Raw genomic sequence first — 15,894 nt, forward strand, 5'->3', positions numbered from 1 at the left:
ATTTGATAATAATGTAGTTGTATATGTGCAGATCCCACTATTAGCGTAATCAAAAAGGGCTTTGCTAGTTGATCTTTGATATATATTTGATAATAATATAGTTGTATCTCTCTTTGACAAGTTGGGCAGGAGAAACGAGCACCATCAACCCTGTAACACTCATAATGAATTTTACAGTGATTGCAAAAGGCTCAGAAAGTAGTCAACGTCCACCAGTTCATCAATGTCTTCAGCTTCTTCCACTTGCTTGCTAACATCTTTGTTTAGCTCCGGTGTTGGCATGATCCCACCTTCCATCTTCTGGTTTTGGTTTTGGAAGTCCGCTACCAGCTCTAGCTCGGTGGTCAGAGCAATCCTTTTTTCCCCACGCTCTTCCTTCTCTATTTCCCCAAGGATCCTATCCATTTCGCAGTCCTGCTGAACCTTCTTCACTTCAACCTCAGCCTGCTCGTAGAGCTTCCTGGTCCGAGTGAGGGCACTAGTCAGCTTTTCGATACGTATTCTTGCCATGTCATTACTTTGAGTGACCTTGGCAAGGTCGGAGTTAGCTTCCTTAAGCTGCTTCAAAACCTCTTCCAAACGAGTGGCCTTCTCCTGATGCAGCGCCTCCTGCTCCTTCCATTTCCTCTCGTAGAACTCAGCCTTCGGCCTCAGCTGATCAACATTATTTTGCAGGCCATTTAGCTTAGACTCATATTCTTGGACCAGATGCCTCAGAATCTCCTCAACATGTCTAACTCTTTCCTCCAGCTCTCCAACACGAGCTCTGGCTTCATCGCGCTCCCTGGAGGCTAAGGACGACTCTCCATTTTCCTTTAGCCACATGGCAAAGTGAAGGCAGGCCTGAAATAATCAACATAGTAGCAAAACTAAATTATTCAGATCAACACAGAAATGGGAAGGCAATGAAATCTTGAGGGCAATCACTTACACCAAGGGCATGGTGGGCCAAGTTTTGCCTCAAACCACCGTCATCATACCCCTGCATAATCCTGGTATCATCAGGGCCAAGTAAGCCCAGCAAAACTCTCTCCGCAGCAGCTGGCTTTCTCAACATACTGATAATCTCAGGGGAAGCCCTCGTATGAGTTGCATTCTAACAGATTTTGGCATTTACACCTCTTAGTAGTTATTTTATACATTGGTACATTGTGATTTGATCATATCTGAGTATTTCACACAAAGTAAACTAGCCACAGAAAGCAAGTTGGTTCTTCCAAATAAGGAGTTTTAGATTTCTTTCTTCAGTTTTGTTTTAATTAATTCGGTTGAACTAACTAGGCATAGCAAAGAATAGAGCAGGAACATGCTGCTCTCTAACCTACCATATCAAGGAACTAGGAACTAAGCACCACAGTACAGGAACAAGAGCAGTTACTTTCAGAACCAACCATGACTAAGAAACAAAAAGGTATTCTTTTTTAATTTTAGCCAAAGCACCAGAAGATGAATCATATCAAAAAATTTCGTCATCAAGGTTTTTAAGTTATTTTCGTATAAGTGCTCTAAAAAATTAGTTATACAACTACAAATCTTGAACTGTTTCGGGAAAAAAATCAGGATGGGAGTTATCATCCTACAGATGATTTTCTTTAACTTTAGGAACCCTCACAAGTGTCTTTAACAAGTAGAGAAAACCTATAAAGAAAAGAGTGGTCCATACGATGCATGTGATACAACTGATTGGTAATCCATTCTTACCCCCTCCGGCAGACTTACATCATTTGAAGGCATTGGATGCACACTATCTGGTTTTGTTTGGGTAGAATTTTGAGGAGCAGTTCCCTTGTCACAAAACCTTGGCAATGGTGCTAGAACAGAACTTCTCTCTGCAAAGACCAACAATTTGTTGAATCTACTTAAGAATAAAAAAGAACCTATTTAATCAGATTTTTATTCACCAAAATTAAAAAAAAAATTCTCAACTCGCTGACATGTGAGTTATACAGCAGAAAACTCCTATGAATAAGCATGCTAACACTAAGTTACACAGCTTAAAGCATAAACAAGAACCTAGTGTATCAAGCATCATAAAACTACTGTCGGTGATTAAGAACCTATTGAGAGGTCATTTATACAGCTTAAGATTAGTATGACTAGGCCCAAACGTATTCATATGTGATATAGCACATTTCAGCAACTTTTATCGGCGCGTAGTCTCAAGCATTTGCTTCTTCTTATGCTCACCATGGCTGATTCCATGTTATGGATGTAGAGAGCTCATTTGATGACCTTCCTCATGAATTACGTTATTCCTTGGTTAAACAAGCAGACGAATTATACTGATGCAAACATATATAGATTTGAATTTCAAGTGGGAACAAGTCATTGAAGGATTATACAGGTTTGCAGAACAATTTAAGTACTCTAATCTACAAACACTAGACAAATAAATTTGAACGAGGAACAGAATGCAAGTAGCTATAGAAAGAGCATTAAAGGACAATGAATTTCGGAGGAACATATTGTGTTTACCATTCAGAAACTAAGTTCATAAGTATTATTCTAAAGGTTATAGGCTCGTCAGATGAAACTAGTATTTATAGTGAGCAGGAAAAAAAAGCTACCAACTAGCTACATTATCTAAAAGTGCATTTCAACTTCACTTGGTCACCCCAAAAGTAATCTAAAAAGAAATCTACAAGGAACTGGAAATTGAAATATGTATAGTTGTGAGAAGCTAGGATGCAAATACATGTAGCTAAGTGACTCAGAACTTTAACAAAAGCAGAAAGACATTATTTAAAAATAAGGAAAAAAAATTAACAATAACTTCCCCAGATAGTTACTTGAAACCCTTTTGTGCCTTTGATTAAAGTGACTAGAGAAACAATGCTTTTGATGGTTATACAATCTAAAACTGGTCCCAAATGGAATGGCTGTAACAAGAAATTGGATATAAGCAAACCAAAATCAACCCATCATGTAAAAATTAGAATAAAATTGAAAGGATCCTTTTTTTATATAAAAAAAGCACCTGTAAAGTTAAAAAAAATTCCTAATGTCTCACCTTTGAAAGCTAGGTCAACCCTGTGACACCTACCCTTTTACTTATCTACATCTTTATATGCCTATATAATATAAAACAAGACATGGTATCTCACAAATGGCAGATTCAATGCAGAAATGTAGATGCCCTTTTGTTTGCCTTGGAGCTCATAAACCCAACTTCAAATGCCCATCACCAGATTGGCTGGTAACTCAGTAAACAAGCTAAGAGTGGTCCCCATCCATCAAGCAAATGACTTTAAAAAAAGAAAAGCCATTGGAAAAAGAAAGTCATTTCCTTTGTACCTGAGGAGGCTGGGGAAGGTGGAGGTCGGTTGTAGAAGGCGTAGAGGACGCGGCGAGTCAGAGTGACTCACTGTCACTGAGTTGGTGGAAGTAAAACCCTGGAAAAGGCCAAATGCGCTTGAGCTGAGGAAAACAAATAGAAGATTATATATTTTGTCTCACGCATGAACCTGCCACGCCAAAAACAACATAAACTGCCACGACGGTGCGGTTTAAGAGACTAAAATATTTTGGGACGGAATCTGACGGGTGAGATTAAACGTGTGTGGAAGTTTTTGCGGTGGGATTGAATTCAGAAGTCATTTTCTTACTTCTTGTTCTATATTGTTGATCAATTACTTAATTACTTAATATAACTTATTTCTTTTCAATTTAATCCATTTAATGTTGTTGATTACTTTAATATTCATTATAAGTACTTACATTACTCAATATCCCTTCAAATCGTTACTTCATTACTTAAATCTCTATAATCATTTTCTTTACTTTCTATTTAATTTTTCATTGGATAACTTTATTTATGTTCTTAGTAATTTTTAATCTTCACTATTATTTTTTAAGCATGGTAAAGTGCCTAATTTTCATAACAAATTAAGTTGGTTTACATCTTTAATTATTTTTCAATTTTTGATAAATAATAAATATAAGAACATGTAATATGTCCAGTGAATAACGTGAAATAAGATTACTTATCTATTTTATCATGCAATTTATAAAGTGTAAAATATTGTAGTAAAAAAAGATAAATAATATACTAGGGAGTGTTTAATTTTCTTTTATTAATTACTCTAGATTTTCTAAGCCACAGAGTCTGTCAACTCATAATATAATCAACTTAAATCATTCAAATCCACTACACAATGCATTTCATTCTAATTTTTTATATCAAAATAATAAATGATTGACTAAATAAATTTTTCTAAAGTTTCATTAAAAAATTTCATGTATTTATTACAATTTTATAATTTTTAATGATATTAATATTTTTCTGATTCCATTAATATTTTCATATTTTTAAATTATTGATATTTTCGAAACCCTAGGTATTCAAGACCTTGGTCGTAGCCAAGCGGAATCTGCTTTTATGTACACGAGGAAAGAGCAACGATGGGATTGATGAAGGCCGCAGAGTGAGATTTGGTGATGAAGTGGATGATGCGGAGCGACATACACTTGTGGGGCCGGCCAGAGCAGCTCAGCTTCGTGTTCAACAATGAGGTCTGATGTGTTAGCCGATCATTGCTTCTACTAATTCATCAATTACAGAGAGCAACTTTTCAGTCTTAAGCATTTTATATAGTTATCCACTTGTCATATTCTTGTCATCTTATAGTTATCCACTTGTCACCTAATTGATCAATACAGCTTATTAAATTCCACTTGTCATCTTACACCTCATCTTACATCAAAGCCCCAAAGTCGAGGTCATCATCAATTACCAACACAATGGCCCAACACCTCACCTTGTATCCATGCTACTCCCATATTTGTAAATGGAGTAGTGCATTGATTTGGTTAGTTTCGAATCGAAAACATTACTTTTCTTTTTCTTATGGATTGTGGTTTAGTGTAAGTGTAAACAACAAATTTTTAATGCCTAAATCTTAGATGAGGGATGTGCATGTCCTGCGTAATCCTGGTATCATCAGGGCCAAGCCCAGCAAAACACTCTGTGCAGCAGTTGGCTCTCTCAAGCTCAACATACTGAATCTCAGGGGAAGCCCTTGTACGATTCGCATCCAAAGCACCGGAAGACGCATCATATCACAAGTTTTCCTCATTTTCGTATAAGTGCTCTAAAAAAATAGTTATATAACTACAAATCTTGAACTGTTTCCGGACAAAACTGTTGACATGAGTCTCCTAATTAATCAAGGATATTTACTTCCTTGATTAATTAAGGATTTACTTTCCTATTTTTTATATAAGTGATAAATCATTGTACAATTAGGAGATACTTTCCTAATTCTTTACTATGTCTAATTCCTTGTAAGACCCTCATGTAAACTCCTATATATCTCCTTATGGAGAAGAATAAAACTCAACTAATACATTCAAACCATATTCATATTTTCGCAAAAATCAGGATGGGAGTTATCATCCTACAGATAATTTTCTTTAACTTTAGGAGCCCTGACAAATGTCTTTCACAAGGAGACAGAACCTCTAAAGAAAAGAGTGGTCCATCTGATGCATGTGAAACAATAACATGGACTGATTGGTAATCCATTCTTTCCCCCTCCGGCAGATTCACATCATTTGAGGGCATTGAATGTAACACTATCTGTTTTTGTTTGGGTAGAATTTTGAGGAGCAGTTCCGTTGTCACAAAGCCTTGGCATTGGAGCTAGCACAGAACTTCTCTCTGCAAAGACTTACAATTTGGTGAATATACTTGAGAATAAAAAAGAACCTATTCAATCATATTCTTATTCACCAAAATTGAAATTTATCTCAACTCACCGACTGGTGAGTTACACAGCAGAAAACTCTTATGAATAAGCATGCTAAACATTAAGTTACATGGCCTAAATCATAAACAACAACCTAGTGTATTAAGCATCAGAAAACTCATGTCACTGATTAAGAATCATTGAGAGGTGATTTATACAGCTTAAAACTAATTGGTGCCAACATGCGGGAAGTGAATATAAGTACTTAAATATCCACAAACAAGATTGAAATATATCTAAACTTGAAAATTTAAAGGTGACATTTTTGTGTTGAAAGAGATTTGATGTAAATCATTGATATATATTTGATAATACCGTAGTTGATTAGTGTAATAAAAAAGGGCTGCTAGTTGACCATACAAAAAGGGTTTTTGGTAGGAGAGGGTTACCGTTAGTTAGATAGGCCAAGAAAACAAAAAGTTCACAAAATATGTATTTTCTTAACAACACCCCCTTTCTTCATCCTGCATTGCATCGACGGATCCCTCTCCATCCATCCCGTCTGGGTCTTCAGCTTCCTCCGGGGTCTTTTAAGGAGACCACTCCAAGATATGGGGGCTTGCCGCCACTAGCAGTTCCTTGACTTTCAGTATCAACATGTTGCTGGTGAGAAGAATTACTGGATGACTCAACAAGTGCGGATGGTGACATGATGTAGACTTCTTTAGACACAAAGGTGGTTTGACATTGTTGGCAGCGGAGAAGACAATCTACATAAACCCTACTATACAGAAAATGAACATTGCATCTATAGCACCTTGTCCAGAAAGTCGAAGGATGCTGGGCCCCCACTTCTCCATCAACGTCTTTGGCCTCTTTCTTCGCACGCTCTTCCTTCTCCATTTCCCCAAGGATCCTATCCATTTCGCAGTCCTGCTGAACCTTCTTCACTTCAACCTCAGCCTGCTCGTAGAGCTTCCTGCTCCGAGTGAGGGCACCAGTCAGATTTGTGATACGTGTTCTGGCCATGTCATGACTTTGAGTGACCTTGGCAAGCTCAGAGATAGCTTCCTCACGCAGCCTCAAAACCTCTACCATAAGAGTGTCCTTCTCCTGATGCAAGGCCTTCTGCTCCTTCCAATTCCTCTCGCACAACTCGGCCTTCTGACTCAGCTGATCAACATCATTTTGCAGACCATTCACCTTAGACTCGTACTCTTGGACCTGATGCCTAAGAATCTCCTCAACATTCCTCACATTTTCCTCCAGCTCTGCAACACGAGCTCTGGCTTCATCGCGCTCCCTGGAGGCTAAGGAAGACTCTCCATTTTCCCTTAGCCACATGGCAAAGTGGAGGCAGGCCTGAAATAATCGACATAGTAGCAAAATTAAATTATTCAGATCAACACAGAAATGGTAAGGCAATGAAATCTTGAGGACAATCACTTACACTAAGGGCATGGTGGGATAAGTTTTGCCTCAAACCACCATCATCGTACTCCTGCATAATCCTGGTATCATCAGGACCAAGTAAGCCCAGCAAAATTCTCTCTGCTGCAGCTGGCTCTCTCAACACACTGATAATCTCAGAGGAATCCCTTGTATGAGTCGCATTCTGGAAATAAATAATTTTGGCATATAAACCTCTTAGTAATTATTTTACACATGAATACATTGTGTTTTGATCATATCTGAGTACTTCACACAAACTAAACTAGCCAGAGAAAACAAGTTGGTTCTTCCAAAATAGAGTTTTAGATTCTTTCTTTGGCTTTGTTTAATCAATTCGGGTGAACTAATTAGCCATAACAAAGAATAGAGCAGGAACATGCTGCTCTTTAACCTTCTATATCAAGGAACTAGGAACTAAGCGCCACAGTACAGAAAAATAAGCAGTTACTTTCAGAATCAACCATGACAGAGAAACAAAAAGGTATTCTTTTCTAATTTTAACCAAAGCACCAGACGCTGAATCATATCAAATGTTTTCTTCATCAAAGTTTTTCAGTTATTTTTGCTTAAGTGCTCTGAAAAAATAGTTTTATAACTACAAATCTTGAACTGTTTCTGGACAAAATCAGGATGGGAGTTTGCATCCTACATATGATTTTCTTTAACTTTAGGAGCCCTGACAAGTGTCTTTAACAAGGAGACAAAACCTTTAAAGAAGAGAATGGTCCATCTGATGCTTGTGAAACAATAACATGGACTGATTGGTAATCCATTCTTACCCCCTCCGGCAGATTCACATTATTTGAAGGCATTGAATGCACACTATCTGGTTTTGTTTGGGTAGAATTTTGAGGAGCAGTTCCCTTGTCACAAAACCATGGCAGTGGAGCTAGAACAGAACTTTTCTCTGCAAAGACCTACAATTTGGTGAATATACTTAAGAATAAAAAAGAACCTATTCAATCAGATTCTTATTCACAAAAATTGAAAATTTATCTCAATTCACTGACAGGTGAGTTACACAGCAGAAAACTCATATGGATAAGCATGCTAAACACTAAGTTACACAGCTTAAAGCATAAACAAGAACCTAGTGTATTAAGCATCAGATTACTCCTGTCAGTGATTAAGACCTATTGAGAGGTGATTTATACAGATTAAAACTAGTACGAATAGGCCCAAACTTATTCATATGTGATATAGCACATTTCGGCCACTTTTACCGGTGCAAAGTCTCATGCGTTTGCTTCTTCTTAAGCTCACCATGGCTGATTCAATATTACGAATGCAAAGAGCTCACTTGGTGGCCTTCCTCGTGAATCACGTTATTCCTTGGATAAACAAGCAGATTAATTAATTATACTGATGGAATATATACAGATTTGAGTTTCAAGTAGGAACAAGTCACTGAAGGACAACACAAGTTTTTCAGAACAATTTAAAGTACTCTAATCTACAAACACTAGATATATAAATATGAACAAAGAAATCAACGACAGAATGCGTGTACCTACAGAAAGAGCATTAAAGGACAATGAATTTCAGAGGAAGAAGTTGTGTTTACCATTCAGCGACTAAGTTCATACGTATTATTCTGAAGGTTAAATGCTCGTCAGATGAAAGTAGTAATCTCAAAAATCTACCAACTAGCTACATTATCTAAAAGCGTAATTCAACTTTTCAATTGGAAACACCAAAAGTAATCTATAAAAAAATCTATAAGGAACTGGAAATTGAAGTATGTATTGTGAGAAGCTAGGATGCAAATACATGTAGTTAAGTGACTCAGAACTTTCACACAGCAGAAAGACATTATTTTAAAATAAGGGAAAATATTTGAAACCCTTTTGTGGCCTTGATTAAAGTGACTTGATGGTAATACAATCTAAAATTGGCCCCAAATGGGTTATAACCCATCATGTACACGGTGACAATAAATTTCGGTCATTTTGAAGTTGGACATAGGCAAACCAAAATCAACCCATCACGTAAAAATCGGAATAAAATTAAAAGAATCCATCTTTTTTTATTAAAAATAATAATAATTAAATACAAGCATCTGCATAATTTAAAAATTCCTAATGTCTGACCTTGGAAAGCTAGGTCAACCCCCCCACCCCACCACCATAGCCAAAATATAAAGACAAGAGTCTCACAAATGGCAGATTCAATGCAAAAATGAAGAGCCCTTTTGTGCCTCGGAGCTCATAAACCCAAACATTCCCATGAACAGAAACTCAGTAAACAAGCTAAGAGTGGTCCCCATCCATCAAGCAAAAGGCTGTTTTTTTTTTTGGGGGGGGTCTGAATCAAGCAAAAGACTTTAAGAAAAGAAAAGCCATTGGAAAGAGAAAGTTATTTCCTTTGTACCTGAGGAGGCGGAGGCAGAGGCAGAGAAGATGGTGATCGGTTGTGGAAGGCGTAGAGAACGCGGCGAGACAGAGTGATTCAGTGAGTTGGTGAAAGTAAAACCCCTGGAAAAAGGCAAATGAGCTTGCTTGGGGCGAGCAAGGGAAATAGAATATTATTGTCTCATGTATCTGCCACCTTTTTTTCTTTTCATTTTTCTCTTTTTCCATCTTGTGTGTCAGTGTTTTGCAGATGTTTTTTTTCTCGGAGATTGGTCTCGGTCGGAAAACCCACGCCAAAAAAAATCATGCCACGACGTTTGGTTTAAGAGACTCTTTAATATTTCTCAATACACCCAATTTTAAATATGAAATCTGTTCACAGATCGGTGTATTTCGGATGAATTAATTAGTCACAGTAACTCTAAACATGTAGAAAAGTTAAAGTTATTTATGAAAAAAACATGAAAATTTGAAGATGGCATATTTTTGTGTTGACAGATATTTGATGATACTGTAGTTGTATTTGTGATCCCACTAATAGTGTAATAAAACAGGGCTTTGTTAGTTGACCATACAAAAAGGGCATTGCTAGGAGAGCGTTGTCGTTAGTTAGATTGGCCAAGAAAACAAAAAAGTTTCCGAAATATATAACCCTGCCTCCTCTAGTCTCCTCGCCCTCTCTCTTTTTTGCTCATTCTAAACCAACTCAAAGATAGAGCACCGGGAGCCTCCGCTTCTTCATCCTGGAATGCATCATCGGATCCCTCTCCATCCAGGTCTGTGCTGGTCTTCAGCTTCCTCCAAGGCCCTTTGGGGAGACCGCTCCAGGATACGAGGGCTTGCCACTAGCAGTTACTTAACTTCCCGTATCAACAAGGTGTCTTGAACTCCGATGTTGCTGGTCAGAAGAGTTACTGGATGACTTAACAATTGGTGGTGGTCGACAAATTTCTAAAGCCAGAAAACCTGCTCGACATCTACTGCAGCGGAGATGACAATTTACATAAACCCTGCCATACTCATATTGATATTTGCAGCTACTGCAAACTGTCCAGAACGTTGAAGGATTATGGGCCACCACTTCTCCATCGACGTCTTTGGCCTCTATGACCTGCTTACTAACATCTTTGTTTTGCTCCAGCGTTGGGATGACCCCACCTTCCTTCTTCTGGTTTTGGTTTTGGAAGTCCTCATTCAGCTTGAGCTCGGTGGTCAGAGCAATCCTTTTTTTCGCACGCTCATCCTTCTCTATTTCCCCAAGGATCCTATCCATTTCACAATCCTGCTGAAACTTCTTCACTTCAACCTCAGCCTGATCGTAGAGCTTCCTGTTTAGAGTGAGGGCACCAGTCAGCTTTTCGATACGTGTTCTGGCCATGTCATGACTTTGAGTGACCTTGGCAAGGTTGGAGTCAGATTCCTCAAGCTGCCTCAAAACCTCTTCCAAACGAGTGGCCTTCTCCTGATGCAAGGCCTCCTGCTCCTTCCATTTCCTCTCGCAGAAATCAGCCTTCTGCCTCAGCTGATCAACATTATTTTGCAGGCCATTCAGCTTAGACTCATATTCTTGGACATGATGCCTCAGAATCTCCTCAACATATCTAAATCTTTCCTCCAGCTCTGCAACATGAGCTCTGGCTTCATTGCCCTCCCTGGAGGCCAAGGAAGACTCTCCATTCTCCCTTAGACACATGGCAAAGTGTTGGCAGGCCTGAAATAATTGACATAGTAGCAAAATTAAATTATTCAGATCCCCACAGAAATGGTAAGGCAATGAAATCTTGAGGACAATCACTTACAGCAAGGGCATGGTGGGATAAGTTTTGCTTCAAACCATCGTCATTGTACTCCTGCATAATCCTGGTATCATCAGGGCCAAGTAAGCCCAGCAAAACTCTCTCTGCTACAGCTGGCTCTCTCAACACACTGATAATCTCAGAGGAAGCCCTTGTATGAGTCGCATTCTGGAAATAATTTATTTTGGCATATAAACCTCTTAGTAATTATTTTACACATTAATACATTGTGTTTTGATCATATCTGAGTACTTCACACAAAGAAAACTAGCTAGAGAAAGCAATTTGGTTCTTCCAAAATAGAGTTTTAGATTTCTTTATTCTGCTTTGTTTTAATTAATTCGGACAAACTAAGTAGGCATAACAAAGAATAGAGCAGGAACATGCTCTCTAACCTTCTATATCAAGGAACTAGGAACTAAGCGCCATAGTACAGGAACATAAGCAGTTGTTTTCAGAACCAACCATGACAAAGAAACAAAAAGGTATTCTTTTCTAATTTTAGCCAAAACACCAGAAGATGTATCATATCAAATTTTTTTCCTCCAAAATTTTTCAGTTATTTTCGTACAAGTGCTCTAAAAATTTAGTTATATAACGACAAATCTTGAACTGTTTCTGGACAAAATCAGGATGGGAGTTATCATCCTACAGGTGATTTTCTTTAACTTTAGGAACCCTGACAAGTGTCTTTAATCAGTAGACAAAACCTTTAAAGAAAAGAATGGTCCCTCTGATGCATGTGACACAATAACATGGACAGATTGGTAATCTATTCTTACCCCCTCCGGCAGGTTCGCATCATTTGAAGGAATTGACTGCACCACTATCTGGTTTTGTTTGTGTAGAATTTTGAGGAGCAGTTCCCTTGTCACAAAACCTCGGCACTGGAGCTAGAACAGAACTCTCTGGAAAGATGTACAATTTGGTGAATAAATAAAAAAGAACCTATTCAATCATATTTTTATTCACTAAATTTTTTTAGAAAAATCAACTCGCTGACATGTGAGTTATACAGCAGAAAACTCCAATTAATAAGCATGCTAAACACTAAGTTAAACAGCTTAAAGAATAAACAAGAACCTAGTGTATCAAGCATCAGAAAACTCCTTGTCACTGATTAAGAACCTATTGAGAGGTGATTTATACAGATATTAAAATTAGTATGAATAGGCCCAAACTTATTCATATGTGATATAGCACATTTCAGCAACTTTTACCAGCTCGTAGTCTCAAGCGTTTGCTTCTTCTTATGCTCACCATGGCTTCAATATTATGGATGTAGAGAGCTCACTTGGTGGCCTTCCTCACGAATCATGTCATTCCTTGGATAAACAAACAGACTAATTATACCAATGCAAAAATATATAGGTTTGAGTTTCAAGTGGTAACAAGTCATTGAAGGATTACAGTTTTGTCAGAACAATTTAAAGTACTCTAATCTACAAACACTAGATATATAAATATGAACAAGGAAATCAAAACAGAATGCAAGTAGCTATAGAAAGAGCATTAAAGGACGATGAATTTCAGAGGAACAGGTTACTTTTACCATTCAGCAACTAAGTTCATAAGTATTATTCTGAACGTTAAAGGCTTGTCAGATGAAACTAGTACTTATAGTGAGCAGGATAAAAAAGCTACCAACTAGCTACATTATCTAAAAGTGCATTTCAACTTCAAATGGTTTGATCACCCCGAAAGTAGTCTAAAAAAAAATCTATAAAGAATTGGAAATTGTAGTGTGTATAGTTGTGAGAAGCTAGGATGCAAGTAGATGTAGCTAAGTGACACAGAAATTTCACAACAGCAGAACGATATTATTTAAAAATAAGGGAAAAATTAATAATAACTTCCCCAGATAGTTGAAACCCTTTTTGTGCCTTCGATTAAAGTGACTAGAGAAAAAAATGCTTTGATGGTTATGCAATCTAAAATTGGTCCCAAATGGAATGACTGTAACTAGTGCATGGTGACAATAAATTTCAGTCATCTTGAAGTTGGATATAGCAACCCATCGTGTAAAAATGGGAATAAAATTGAAAGAATCCATATATATATATATTTTAAAGCATCTACATAACTAAAAAATTCCTAATGTCTGACCTTGGAAATCTAGGTCAACTCCCCCAACCCACCATAGCCAAAACATAAAAACAAGACTCTCACAAATGGCAGATTCAATGCAGAAATGAAGAGCCCTTTTGTGCATTTGAGCTCATAAACCCAAAAAATGCCCATGACCAGAAACCCAGTAAACAAGCTCAGAGTGGCCCCCATCCATGAAGCAAAAGACAAAAACAATCAAAAACAAAAGAAAAAAGCCATTTGAAAGAGAAAGTCATTTCCTTTTTACCTGAGGTGGCGGAGGAAGAGGAAGAGGCAGAGGCAGAGAATGTGGTGGTCGGTTGTGGAAGGCGTAGAGAACGCGGCGAGTCGGAGTGACTCAGTGAGTTGGCGAGAGTTAAACCCCTGGAAAACGCAAAATGAGCTTGCCTGGGGTGAGCCAGGGAAATAGAATATTATATATACTTCTTATTTTCCTCTTTTTCCATTTTGTCTCAGGTTTTTGCAGATTTTTTTGTTCTCGGATATTGGTCTTGGTCGGACAAGCCAGTCGAAAAAAAAGAGTGATGATAAACGAAACTTAAATTAATTTAGTATATTTTACTGTTAAATTATTTATTGGATTACTAATTTATTTTAATATAAAATGAATTAAAATATATATATTAAATTGTGAAATAAATATAATTTTAATGAGTACACCCAAATTTTAATAAAAAATAGCCCCGAAATGGCAAAGCGATGAGGGAAATAGGCAAACAAACACTTATCAACCTCCATCGCTTTTCAAGCCTCCTCTTCTCTCCAATAAGACCATACACACTTCAAAAACCACCACCATCATCAACCACCTAGGCTCTTCTTGGGTTTAGGGCCCTTTCTTCTTCCTCTTCCTCCACCACTACCACCATTTTTTTGAAACAGAAAGCATCAAACATCCCAATAAAGACTCAAAAAATTCTTGAGCAGTTGAGACTCAGAAAACTCAAAACTTTTGCAAACTTCTGCAATTGTATTAGGTTCAAAGTTACAAAAAGCATATTTCTTACACGTTATTTGTGTTGTAGCTGCTAAGATAGAAAGAGAAGGTTCAAAGCCCAAGCATCCACTAGCTCCTATGTACCAATGCATGATGCAGCGGTAGAGCAGCCTAATAGGAATCAGATTTTATCCATTGCCATAAGCAAAATTTTAGCATAGCGAACTCTCACAATTGGGTGGAAGCACACAAACATTTGACTTGGCATAGCAAACAGATTTTAAATTACATTTAAAACAAATGTAATTTTAATATATTGAATTGTGATAGATTGTATTAGAGTGTATTAGGGTATTTTGGTAACTAAATAAGGTGTACTTAGTTAATTTTACAATTTGATTTAAATATTAAGGTGTACTTACATCATAAGGTGGGGTTCGTTTAGTAGCACTTAAAAAACTGTCATGACTAAGAGACTCTTAAAATTTCTCAATACACCCAATTTTAAATATGAAACATTAATTATAATCAAATTTAGCTTGATAAAATTAATTGGAAGATATTTAAACCTATAATTGCACGTTATCAGATTTGTTCACATACCAGTGTATTTTAGATGAATTAATGAGTCATAATAAAGAATAATGTTGTTTAACCATAATTTGCACTCATATTATATACCATGTGGATTTGTAATATATGTGTCGATATGACCGTCACATTGAAAAAAATTTCGATAAAAATACATGTGTGTATGCATCATTAGAATTGTTTCCCTTAACCCTCGTGGTTGGTGAGAAAGAGGGCATGTAATTCTTGTACATTAGAGTTGGAAAATATAAATTTTCAGTTCGCATGAACATTTGACACATTGGCAATAATGTGAAAGATTTTTGAGTGTGACAGTCACACTACGATACATTGTTATAATATAAGTGCACAATGAGTTTATGTAAGGTATAACATTAAAAAAGAAAACTCATGTTATAACATGAATGTACTAAACCCTAAACCGCATAGCACTAAGAGAGACTGAGTGACTCCAGCACAATTCAGAGTGCTTGTACGAAGCTATCATTACTATTCAAGCACAACTGGGCAAGGATCCAATGAATGAGACTCATTATCCTTTGCAGAAGAAGTCTCATACTTACACCAACGCAAATTTAGATGGTGAAAACACAAATTGGCACATAAATTGTACAATCCTCGAAGGGGAACCTAAATTTTGTACTCAATTTTCCTTTGCTTACTCTCTCTTTTGGGTAACTTTGCTCTGTTCAATACCAAATAAAACTTGATTTACTGGTCAAAACTTGAGCTATGAAAGAGTAAGAATGTGGTAAATGACTGTCGGTGCCCCTGATTTGATGATCCAGAAGAGTGACGAGACAAAGATGGGTCCCTTGAGAGGTGAGAAAGGCAGAAGACCAAGAAAAGAAAGGATGCAAATGCAATTGCATGGCATGCACTTGAGTGACCATGAGTGATTTCCCATGTGCAACAACACCCAACTCCTCAATCACACCCTCTGTTTCTTCTTCTCTTCTTCTTCTTCTTCT

General features: G+C 37.2%; 2 protein-coding genes across 14 annotated transcripts; both read right to left on the reverse strand.

The window, feature by feature from the left end:
• Window positions 1-40: 40 nt before the first annotated feature.
• LOC107881316 (uncharacterized) lies at window positions 41-3,474 on the reverse strand. Of its 8 annotated transcripts, none has more exons than XM_089054776.1 (5): window positions 3,295-3,474; window positions 2,147-2,255; window positions 1,702-1,828; window positions 932-1,096; window positions 41-843 (listed from the first exon to the last, which is right to left on the reverse strand). In XM_089054776.1, exons 2-5 carry the CDS (start codon window positions 2,200-2,202, stop codon window positions 172-174), a joined length of 1,020 nt encoding a protein of 339 aa, XP_088910902.1. In that variant the 5' UTR covers window positions 2,203-2,255; window positions 3,295-3,474; the 3' UTR covers window positions 41-171. The 8 variants fall into 8 exon arrangements, with proteins under 8 accessions (XP_088910902.1, XP_088910903.1, XP_088910906.1 ...); XM_089054777.1 differs by having other exon boundaries at window positions 1,720-1,828; window positions 3,295-3,472; XM_089054780.1 differs by lacking the exon at window positions 2,147-2,255 and having other exon boundaries at window positions 1,720-1,829; window positions 3,295-3,471.
• Window positions 3,475-5,397: 1,923 nt separating this feature from the next.
• On the reverse strand, window positions 5,398-13,895 carry LOC103334530 (uncharacterized). 6 transcript variants are annotated; one of them, XR_016128015.1, is made up of 10 exons: window positions 13,643-13,895; window positions 12,507-12,611; window positions 12,069-12,194; window positions 11,290-11,454; window positions 9,510-11,201; window positions 8,363-8,470; window positions 7,919-8,046; window positions 7,138-7,302; window positions 6,137-7,049; window positions 5,398-5,659 (listed from the first exon to the last, which is right to left on the reverse strand). XR_016128015.1 is itself a non-coding variant. In XM_089054785.1 (9 exons), the coding sequence occupies exons 6-9, from the start codon at window positions 8,403-8,405 to the stop codon at window positions 6,258-6,260; spliced, it is 1,128 nt and encodes a 375-aa protein (XP_088910911.1). In that variant the 5' UTR covers window positions 8,406-8,470; window positions 9,510-11,201; window positions 11,290-11,454; window positions 12,069-12,194; window positions 12,547-12,611; window positions 13,643-13,895; the 3' UTR covers window positions 6,028-6,257. The 6 variants fall into 6 exon arrangements, 5 of the variants coding, with proteins under 5 accessions (XP_088910911.1, XP_088910910.1, XP_088910913.1 ...); XM_089054785.1 differs by lacking the exon at window positions 5,398-5,659 and having other exon boundaries at window positions 6,028-7,049; window positions 12,547-12,611; XM_089054784.1 differs by lacking the exon at window positions 5,398-5,659 and having other exon boundaries at window positions 6,028-7,049.
• Between the last annotated feature and the right edge of the window lie 1,999 nt (window positions 13,896-15,894).

This window comes from Prunus mume, linkage group LG6, assembly GCF_029339155.1.
Source record: "Prunus mume cultivar Tortuosa linkage group LG6, ASM2933915v1, whole genome shotgun sequence".
NCBI lineage: Eukaryota > Viridiplantae > Streptophyta > Magnoliopsida > Rosales > Rosaceae > Prunus > Prunus mume.